We start from the raw sequence: 11583 nt of genomic DNA on the forward strand, positions 1-11583 counted from the left end.
AGAGACAGGTCTTGAACAATTACAATTTTCTCCGGTCTGCCTGAAAAATGCCATTTTAGTGTCAGAATGTTCAGAAGATATGTGGCTTCGGAACTTTGATGACTATGGGGTCATAATCTGAGATCACGTTCACTCCTCCCATTGACTCCAATAGACTCAGGACCTGCCACAAGTCTCCTAAATGAACGTGGCTGTGGAAAACCATGGGTAAAACCCATGTGACACAAATCCAGGAAGTGACTCAAAGATGGGGTGTCTCGCTTTGATATCCCATTGTCTCTGGTGTGTAGTGACGGTGGCTGCAGTACCTGAGTAACCTATGATCTGCTGGAACCAGGAGCCCAGGCGCAGGGAGAAACTCTGATGAGCCATTACTGCTGACTGGAGGATCTCCACACGCAGTGGCTGCAGGGAGATGTGTTCCGAGTTGGACTGGAACACACAGCAGTGCAAGAGACATACAACACTGAACGACAATGGTTTCAGGTGCAAAAATATTAAATGATTCTACATGTCATATGGCAGAGTAAATGTATAATGTATAATTTACCCTGATAAGGTCTTTCGCTTGCTGGCAGGAACGAAGGGTGCCTCGCTTCACGGCCCGTCGTCCCTGTGCATCAGATAATAACACTTTTATATAATCTGAAAATCTAGATACATGTATATCGGAATCGGCCAATATGTTGGCCGATATTGCGCATATATATATATATATATATATATAAGGTATAGACAGCATGTTGTGTATATTTGATCCTTTTTCTTAACTCAAGTTATATATATTTGTTATATTTGTGTTTTTGTATTTCTACTTATTTATAATTGTAAAAATTCCCAGTGAAGTTTACAGTTTCATTGCATTGATGTCATTTTAGACAATGAAGTTCATTGTTAAACTGTAAAATATCCTGCATACATTACATATCTCAAGTCATATCTTTGTAAAGTGTTTAATATTTGAGGAATCATTGAGAAGAAATTGTGTAATATAATGTGTATATATAATATGAGAATATCGGCCGATATATCGATATCAGATTTTTTTTTACTCCCCAATATCGGTATCGGCCCCAAAAATCCAGTATCGGTCGGGCTCTAGCTGTGAGTGTGGTTTGGGACTAGGGATGTTCATTTTGAAAAATTTCCATAATCGAAAGTCGGGAAAATTAACGATCAATTATCGATCATATTAATAATAATATTTTTTAATATATTTTCACAAAATGAATGCCTATGGCAGAAAATACGAAAGACAACGTGTTCTCCTCAATGAACTCTTTATTTCAATGTGTCTCCTCTCCAACACTCTGCTGTCCCCGGCGCATGCCGGTGTGAATTCCCCATGTTTAAAACAGTTTTGTTGGCACAAAGGCCCGTGCCCAGCCAGAAAACTAGAGACTATATGAAGCTCCACCTCACGTTAGTCGACGACTGTGCAATGGAGTGGGGCGAGGAGGAACGAATTCCACCCAAACCTAGTCCACAAGTTTTTTTTTTTTTTTTTTTTTTTTAATAATAACAATAATCGATAAAGATTCCACATGATAGATTCAATTCCTTAACGATCAATTATCGATTTTCGATAATTGATGAACATCCCTATTTGGGACATCATAGCTAATTAGCTTCCCTTCTTCATGACTGTAAAGTGAATGAAACCAAAAAACATACCTCTTTGTCAATGAGGGCTGTCTGCGTCTGTGCTTCAGCATGATCGCAGTGAACAGAACGCTGCAGGGTGTAGATCACATGGTCGTACGAGTGGTGCTCATCATTGTACAGCACACAGTAGTGTGCGTTCTCTTTCACCCTGCATGTGTGGGGAAAATTCATTGTCCGGCTGTCTAAAAGTAACAAGGGTGCTGTGCGTGTAACTGTGTATGTGTTCAGACTGGCAGTACCTTGGCTGGAGTTCTGCTGGTAGATCAAAATTCTCCTCCCAGACCAAGAGATCTGTGGCATAGTGCAGCAGTACCTGGAACAGCTTCTCAGCTCGCTCATATAAGCCGGGCTCCAACACACACTCATCCTGCAAATTGATGAGGGAATCACACCAGTCAGATTTGAAGAACACATCCCTAGTGTCCCCCCCACTTTGAAAATGTCTGTGAAATGCTGTCAGATTTGTCAGAAACGTCCTCAAACATTGCAATTCCCTTCCGTTACTGAATCTGGTGTGATCAAATAGAAATGTCACTTGGATACGAGTGAAAGTTTCTTTCTTGCTATTGATAATGTTATTTGCCAAGACAGGAAGGACAGAGAAACAAATAATCAAGATTCAACACAATGTGTAACTTGGGAGAAATCTGAGCTAGTGACACGGTCAACTTTGTTGAAATAACTTTTACTAATCCCCTGCTTCCTATTTCAGCAAAAGCTACAATGTGACAAGGAATTTGTCCACATATTTTACCTTATAAGAGCAAAACAGGCTGGTTAATATCAAATCCCTTGAGAGCACACATCCCACACAGCAGCAAAGCATTTCATACAGATGTCTGACATTTAACACTTCAACCAAGCAGTGAGTCTGTGTATAGATCTCAACAGTCACGTGACTTTCCGTGACATTTCCAGCCCCAGAAGAGAGTTCCCCATTCATTTTCTCCATAGACATTTAGAAAAACCCTTATATAACAGTTTTTAGGGCTGGAACCAAGCCAACCCATGACCTACTGAATCGTGAGTGACCATAAAACATTTCACTTGGAGCAAAAACAAAAAATAACTAGAACGACCGCAACGCGGACTTATGCCTCCGCATTAGTTCATTCTGGAGTCCAAATCGCCATTTGAGGCAAATTGGAAGAGATTCCGTCAAGGCGCTCCTGTGATGTTGCGTTACAGAGCTTGGAAATTGGGTGTGTGAGAGGTCACAGTGAGCTTGAACTTTGACCACCAAAATGTAATCAGTTCATCCTTGAGTCCAAGTCGATGTTTGAGACAAGTTTGATTAAATTCCGTCAAGGCATTCCTGAGATATCGCGTTAACAAGCTTGAAAATGGCGTTCGAGAGCTCACCTTGACCTTTGACCTTTGACCACCAAAATCTAATCAGATCATCCTTGGGCCTAAGTGAATGTTTAAGGCGAATCTGATGAAATTTTGTCAAGTTGTTCCTCAGATATGGCGTTAACAAGCTTGAAAATGGCGTTCGAGAGGTCACAGTGACCTTGACCTTTGACCTTGGACCACCAAAATCTAATCAGATCATCCTTGGGCCTAAATGAATGTTTAAGGCGAATCTGATGAAATTTTGTCAAGTTGTTCCTCAGATATCGCGTTAACAAGCTTGAAAATGGCGTTCGAGAGGTCACAGTGACCTTGACCTTTGACCACCAAAATCTAATCAGATCATCCTTGGGCCTAAGTGAATGTTTAAGGCGAATCTGATGAAATTTTGTCAAGTTGTTCCTCAGATATCACGTTAACAAGCTTGAAAATGGCGTTCGAGAGGTCACAGTGACCTTGACCTTTGACCTTGGACCACCAAAATCTAATCAGATCATCCTTGGGCCTAAGTGAATGTTTAACCCTAGAACACTAACGTGATTTAAAGTCACACCATCACTAATGTCGGGTGTATTTCACCCGATGCAATATACCCCATAAAACATACTTCTCATCAAAATATCTTAACGTACAACAATACATGGCAAATTGAGGTACTCTTCTTTTGTTTTTAAATGTGAAATATCACAAAAAACACAAAAAAGTTTATTATGGGGGACACTATAAAAAATATGTCAAATTCGGGAAAAATGAGGTAATCGTTATAAAAAAAATCCCCCCCCCCAAAAAACAGGAGTTCCCAACTTCTCCTTCGGTCCACCCATTCATGGGACTTGTGTGGTGAAAAAAAAAAAAAGTCACCACAATACCATTAACCCTAACCCGAAGATATTTTACCCTCTATCACTAACGTCGGGTGAAAATCACCCGAACGCGTAGCCGGTAGAAAAAACCATGAATGGGAGCAGGGAAACAAACCTACATTCAATGACGTCAGTGAGCATCCTGAAGGTACCTAAGGACCCGCCCACCTCAGACAGCAGCAAGACAATGAAAATCACGTGAATTCAATTGTCCGGGTGAAAATCACCCGACGTTAGTGTTCTAGGGTTAAGGCGAATCTGATGAAATTTTGTCAAGTTGTTCCTCAGATATCGCGTTAACAAGCTTGAAAATGGCGTTCGAGAGGTCACAGTGACCTTGACCTTTGACCACCAAAATCTAATCAGATCATCCTTGGGCCTAAGTGAATGTTTAAGGCGAATCTGATGAAATTTCGTCAAGTTGTTCCTCAGATATCGCGTTAACAAGCTTGAAAATGGCGTTCGAGAGGTCACAGTGACCTTGACCTTTGACCTTGGACCACCAAAATCTAATCAGATCATCATTGGGCCTAAGTGAATGTTTAAGGCGAATCTGATGAAATTCCATCAAGGCGTTCCTCAGATATCGCGTTAACAAGCTTGAAAATGGCGTTCGAGAGGTCACAGTGACCCTGACCTTTGACCTTGGACCACCAAAATCTAATCAGATCATCCTTGGGCCTAAGTGAATGTTTAAGGCGAATCTGATGAAATTCCATCAAGGCGTTCCTCAGATATGGCGTTAACAAACATCCGTACCGGCGGACGGACGGCCGGACAACCCGGATCCATAATGCCTTCGGCCTGGCTTCGCCGGCGGCGGCATAAAAATGGGGGGAATTGATTTTTTTCTCTCCCGCTTGTTATTATTTGTTTTTGCTCCTAATGAAATGTGTTACGGTCACTCATGATTCAGTAGGTCACGCGTTGGCTTGGTTCCAGCCTTAAAACTGGTTATACTGTATACGAGGGATCAGCCAAGCAGCATTTTGGTAAACAAACCGCGTTTCCGGGGGGAAACGGCAATGGGACCCTATGGAGTCAGCCTTGAGTGCTCACTCTAGCCCCGGCTATGTTGTTTACATTACAAAAACTGTGACAGTTCACACAACTTTAACACGACATGCATATATTATACATCAAACTCTTGAGCTACTTCTGCTACTATTAACTGCTGTACTTCCCGGGGGATTTGCGGTGATTTGTTGTTGTTGTGACGTCACGCTGATTCCTCGTATTATGCTGTGGTCAAGCAACTTCCAAGCCAGCTACTAAACAACATTGCATTTACACAAGCTATACGTTTTGCAAGCAATTGTTAAGCATTGATGGTTTGTGCTCCACCAAGTGCCTTCTAAGTTTTACTATACCTCAAACTCTTGAGCTACTTCTGCTCTCACTCAGAATGTCAAAATATAAGCGATGTCATGTATAGTTTTTGAGATATTAACGTTTGTTTGGCACAACTCATACAAGTTAACTGCTGCGGGGTTCCACATTTCTGGGGGATTTGTTGTTGTTGTGACATCACGCTGATTCGTCCTATAAGGATTTTTCAAAATGTCTATGGAGAAAATGAATGGGGGGAACTCTCTTCCAGGGCTGGAAACATCACGGAAAGTCACGTGACTGTTGAGCTCTATTTGCCACCATGTCACACGACTGTGTGACAACAACAAATGGAATCTCTCTCTCACAAAGTCAAAACAAGGAGACATCTAAACCTGCACACGTGCTTTTTCACGTTCTCTACTGAGACGGTGTGGTGGTCATGTGGTCATGTGGTGTGTCTCTAGTGAGACAGTGTGGTGGTCATGTGGTGTGTCACTACTGAGACAGTGTGGTGGTCATGTGGTGTGTCACTACTGAGACGGTGTGGTGGTCATGTGGTCATGTGGTGTGTCTCTACTGAGACGGTGTGGTGGTCATGTGGTCATGTGGTGTGTCTCTACTGAGACGGTGTGGTGGTCATGTGGTCATGTGGTGTGTCACTACTGAGACGGTGTGGTGGTCATGTGGTCATGTGGTGTGTCTCTACTGAGACAGTGTGGTGGTCATGTGGTCATGTGGTGTGTCTCTACTGAGACAGTGTGGTGGTCATGTGGTCATGTGGTGTGTCACTACTGAGACAGTGTGGTGGTCATGTGGTGTGTCTCTACTGAGACAGTGTGGTGGTCATGTGGTGTGTCTCTACTGAGACAGTGTGGTGGTCATGTGGTCATGTGGTGTGTCACTACTGAGACAGTGTGGTGGTCATGTGGTGTGTCTCTACTGAGACGGTGTGGTGGTCATGTGGTCATGTGGTGTGTCACTACTGAGACGGTGTGGTGGTCATGTGGTGTGTCACTACTGAGACAGTGTGGTGGTCATGTGGTGTGTCACTACTGAGACGGTGTGGTGGTCATGTGGTGTGTCACTACTGAGACGGTGTGGTGGTCATGTGGTCATGTGGTGTGTCTCTACTGAGACGGTGTGGTGGTCATGTGGTCATGTGGTGTGTCACTACTGAGACGGTGTGGTGGTCATGTGGTGTGTCTCTACTGAGACAGTGTGGTGGTCATGTGGTCATGTGGTGTGTCTCTACTGAGACGGTGTGGTGGTCATGTGGTCATGTGGTGTGTCACTACTGAGACGGTGTGGTGGTCATGTGGTGTGTCTCTACTGAGACGGTGTGGTGGTCATGTGGTGTGTCTCTACTGAGACAGTGTGGTGGTCTTGTGGTGTGTCTCTACTGAGACGGTGTGGTGGTCATGTGGTCATGTGGTGTGTCTCTACTGAGACAGTGTGGTGGTCTTGTGGTGTGTCACTACTGAGACAGTGTGGTGGTCATGTGGTCATGTGGTGTGTCTCTACTGAGACGGTGTGGTGGTCATGTGGTCTTGTGGTGTGTCTCTACTGAGACGGTGTGGTGGTCATGTGGTCATGTGGTGTGTCTCTACTGAGATGGTGTGGTGGTCATGTGGTCATGTGGTGTGTCACTACTGAGACAGTGTGGTGGTCATGTGGTGTGTCTCTACTGAGATGGTGTGGTGGTCATGTGGTGTGTCTCTACTGAGACAGTGTGGTGGTCTTGTGGTGTGTCTCTACTGAGACGGTGTGGTGGTCATGTGGTCATGTGGTGTGTCTCTACTGAGACGGTGTGGTGGTCATGTGGTCATGTGGTGTGTCACTACTGAGACAGTGTGGTGGTCATGTGGTCATGTGGTGTGTCACTACTGAGACAGTGTGGTGGTCATGTGGTCTTGTGGTGTGTCTCTACTGAGACGGTGTGGTGGTCATGTGGTCATGTGGTGTGTCTCTACTGAGACGGTGTGGTGGTCATGTGGTCATGTGGTGTGTCACTACTGAGACAGTGTGGTGGTCATGTGGTGTGTCTCTACTGAGACGGTGTGGTGGTCATGTGGTCATGTGGTGTCACTGCTCGTTAATCACAGGTTCAGATGTAGCGTAGAAAACACAAAGCAGCCCAGCAGACCATGGGAGCAGCAGGCTGGCACTTAATAGAAGCACCTGCTGTTTATGGAAACAGACACAGAGCACAGGTGAATGATCCAATCAGAGAAAAGCTCAAACACTATGACTGCTTAAGAAAGGAAGGACAAACAGCACCTGGACTATAATAACCAAAGCCTTTACAAAGTTTATGTGGTTGTGCGTCAAAGCCCTCGCCAAATGCGCCGCGGCTGGCCAGCCTGTCGGTGCAGCTGGTGTGCAGCTCCTCGAAAATGTGACTTGACGCAGCTGACGTAAACAGCGCGAGTATAATATAATATAGATGGGGAGATAACAGGAGAGAGTGAAAGCTATGACCAAGTATATGCACTACATTCTCTCCTTGGGCTAACTTCTAGTCATTGAAACCCTAGTGGTGAAATCACACAATTTACTCATTTTTGCTGGGGACTCCCCTGCAACCCCTCGTCAAGCTGACGTTCGAGTATATGGGAAATAAGGGCTGGTCTTCCATTTGTCGCCCCAAATTGTGGACTCATTGACGTCAAATGATAACCGCACCTCTTCCACGTCTTGCAACTGGCTCTCGGCACCAGCCTCCACTTCAGAAATAGACTTTCTGACAGCTTCTTCCTTTATCTCATCCCCATCGTCCACATCCTCACCTTCATTCTCGCTGTCAGTGGCAGGTTCAACAGTCAGAACTAGGGCCTGTACATGCTGCTGGCCAGTCAAAGTGTCATGTGGTCCAGTGGAAGGAGCCAGTCTGAGGATCTTCTCTCTCAGCAGCCGCCCCTCCCCCCCTGAAGGCTCTTCTGTTGTTCACCATCATCCACCGTGGCTGAAAGCTCAGTCTGTATGCAGCACTTCACAGTCTTATCAATTTTGTCACTGCACCCATCTAACGCTTATGTGATCTCCTCTTTGATGTCATTAATATGGTTAGTGTATGGTTGTGCTCTTTACAATCTCTGTTTTGATATCACCTCTGATCAAAGGAGAGCTGTCACAAGTATTCTTGCTCAGCTCATTGCCTTGATGTTTGGCTGTAGCCGTCCGCTTGCAGACTGCGGACGGAGATGCTCTTCTAGTTTCATCTGGAGGAGGGTGCAACATTTCTATTACCACCCTCTGCTTGTGTGCTTGTTCATTCTTTCTCCTCCTCTGTTTCTCCTGTGAGAGGGGTAACAGGTGCTCCTGTGAGAGGGGTAACAGTGCTCCTGGGAGAGGGGTAACAGTGCTCCTGGGAGAGGGGTAACAGTCCTGGGAGAGGGGTAACAGTGGAGCCCTTGGGTGTGGTGAAATCAAAGATTTAGGCCACTTTAGAAAGGCTGCCTTCTCTTCTCATCCACCAGCGTATTTTTCCACTTGATTATAAGCACTCAAAAAAGTGCCAATCTCTTAACCCAGTTCTGAAATGTTCTTGTCAGTTCAGGTCAAACAAGTGCCTTTCTTTCTTGTTTCCGGAGCCAAAGCTACGGCCAAGAGAGAACCATCCAGCTTGAGAGGGGAAAATAAGCATTCTGGGGTTCACTGACACAGAATGGAAAAATAGGCCCCTCCCACCTTCCAGCTATTATGTAACTCACCGTTACCATGGCAGTGGCTGCCCCTGGGTCGTGTTTGGAGCAGCAGGGGCCAATCTTCCAGGCTTCGACATCGCCACAATCACAGAAGCCCCCGCCTGATGACGCGTGCATCTGGGAACAAATGCATGTGTGTGACAGAGGAAAAGTAACGGATAAACACAGCAGAGTTACATCATTAGCAAAGGTTGCACAGTGACATTAACTGGGGCTATGGGACACACACTGTGTATACAGTATGAAGACACCAAGGTCCGGACCGCAATACGTTTTCCCTGTAAAACGGAATATTTCCAAAAAGAAATGGAGCTACTGTATATATTATCATAAAATTGCTTCTAAAAATGTTGCTTTTGTTTTTATACATTTGTGTGAAAAAGCAGTTGTTGCTTTGCACAGGACTCAAACCCTGCATACTCAGCAGCTCTTCAGGAGGAGGCTACCTGACAAAACCCCACATACAATTTATAATAACTGGGATGCTGTGATCCCTTGAACTGAAGGAATTGAATGAGAATGTAATTTTATTCTGGAATTCAGATGGACACAAATCATGTAAATCTATGTAAAGATTTAGGAAATTGGCTTTAATAAATAAACATAAAGTTTTCAGGGGAGGACGCCCAGACCACAGCACTCAAGGTTTGGGATGTGGCTACAGCCGTGACGGGATGCAGAATCATAGGAGCAGCAAAAGCACAGTCCAAAATAAAGTCATAGTTTGAGTTAGACCACAAGATTTAAACCGGACAATGCTCATAACAACCCCAGCTATAAGCCTATGTGAAAACATGGTTTCTTTTTCCTCAACTTTGTGGGAGATCAGAGCAGTTAAGCTGGCTGACGTCACATCATGGCACAGGGGAGACCAGCAAACGACAGGGACAAGATATAAGGATGCTTTAGCCACTACAGTACAAGAGAGAGGAGACCCTCCTTATCCATCTGTGCCGTCAGACTGGCCTTCCCCCACCCACTTAGCCTGGGTAACTAACTGACTTATTACTTCAGATGATATATATATCCTATCACCATTTCCCAGAACCGTTGATATTATAAAGTTTATGCCATTCTTGTTTATTGTTCAAGGGGGAATGATTTGAATGTGATTGATTAACGTACTAAAATAAAACCTGTATTACCAACATCAAGATGAATCAAGACAAAATATGATCAGTAGAATCCCTTTAATTTGATATTAAAATGTAAACGTGTATACCTTATAACGGTGGCCTTTGTGCACACTATCCTGGAAGCAGTCCATGCACAGCACACAAGTGGGATCAATTGCACAGTCCCTGCAATCAGTAGAAGAGGATTGTTATTTGATCGTGCAAATGTCAACAGCTGGCACAAGCTGCACTGTTACCCTACCAGTGAATGTGAATGTACTGTAGCAAAGTAATGAGTAACTCAAAGTAACTCTTGTGAAAAGTGCATCTTCTGAAGTTGGAAAACCTGCCACTCAAGTCCATTTGACCAACCTCTACTATAGTCTGCACACTCCCTACCTCAGTCAGTATATGATCTAATGCCTACTGCCAATCAAGCGTTAGTGTTATCACCAATTGTGGGCATTGGGTGTATTTATACTGATTATAGCATCATTTTGAATGTATTGTTTTAGAGTAAACAACAGGAGCACACTGATTGTTTCATTACAATCTCAGGTTTCTCTGTTTTAATGTCTTTGTAGGCCAACTCTAATCATAGAACATGTGTTTATTTTAGATAACATGGCACATGCTCATTTAAGAGGCGTACATGTGTGCACAACCTTGTGACCGACGCTGTTTCACTTAATTCAACTCTGCTCACAGACTGCATCTTACATAATGAAACCTGAGAGTCTACTCATAAACTATTCATTTTTAACACTTAGCCTAAATACTGTGGTGTTGTAGTGTAATAAGATCACTTGACTGTAGATATAAAACCTGAGGCCAAACTCTTCCCACTCAAGGGACCTGATAACATGTCAATGCCTGCACGGGGCTGCTTATCATTGAACTTTGTGGCTTCTTATCTCACCCACTAACCCAGTTCTCCACCAGCTAAAGTTCTGAAATGTTTTATCAAGTTATCACCTGCTGCTCTATAGACCTAGATACATTTAAAGACCCCATGAAATGGAATTTTTACTTCCTGGATATGATGCTGATCCTGTTGACACAGGATGTTGGGGGTGGGACATAACACAGTTAGGGATCATTCAACAGTCTAAACCAGGGGTTCCCAACCTTTTTTGTGCCAAGGACCGGTAGATACATGGAAAGAAAAGTCGCGGACCGGTTGTCAATTTTAATGGTTTTAGTTACATATATATTTACTCACCAGGTGGCGACAAAGGGTAAATAACAGCCTTTTGTGTTATACTGTATGTAGCCTATACGTATTTATGTTTTTGTTTTAACTACAAACATAAATAAACATCAACTTGAAACTATATTTCAACTACCACACACAGCCTATAATCTTATAGCCTATGTTTTTTTTTTGGGGGGGGGGGGGGGGGGGGTACCGGCTCGCGGCCCGGTACCAAATGCGTTGCAGCCGGTGGTTGGGGACCACTGGTCTAAACCATTGGTTCCCAAACTGTGGTCCATGGGGCTCTGCCTGGTGGTCTGCCAGAGAATTGATTGATTTTTTTTTTTACAGACAAC

At 44.1% G+C, this 11583-nt stretch overlaps 1 protein-coding gene across 4 annotated transcripts in view; it reads right to left on the bottom strand.

The window, feature by feature from the left end:
* Positions 1-11583, bottom strand: part of ubr1 (ubiquitin protein ligase E3 component n-recognin 1) — a gene marked incomplete at its 5' end in the record, with an annotated part of 52342 nt that overhangs the window by 36798 nt on the left and 3961 nt on the right. For all 4 annotated transcript variants that reach the window (XM_083633669.1, XM_083633668.1, XM_083633667.1 and 1 more), the window contains 6 exons: positions 309-432; positions 551-613; positions 1675-1813; positions 1905-2032; positions 8924-9034; positions 10140-10218. In XM_083633669.1, coding sequence (XP_083489795.1) covers positions 309-432; positions 551-613; positions 1675-1813; positions 1905-2032; positions 8924-9034; positions 10140-10218 — 644 coding nt within the window. The remainder of the gene's footprint in view (positions 1-308; positions 433-550; positions 614-1674; positions 1814-1904; positions 2033-8923; positions 9035-10139; positions 10219-11583) is intronic.

This window comes from Poromitra crassiceps (genome assembly GCF_964638095.1).
Source record: "Poromitra crassiceps genome assembly, chromosome: 3".
Taxonomy (NCBI): Eukaryota; Metazoa; Chordata; class Actinopteri; order Beryciformes; family Melamphaidae; genus Poromitra; species Poromitra crassiceps.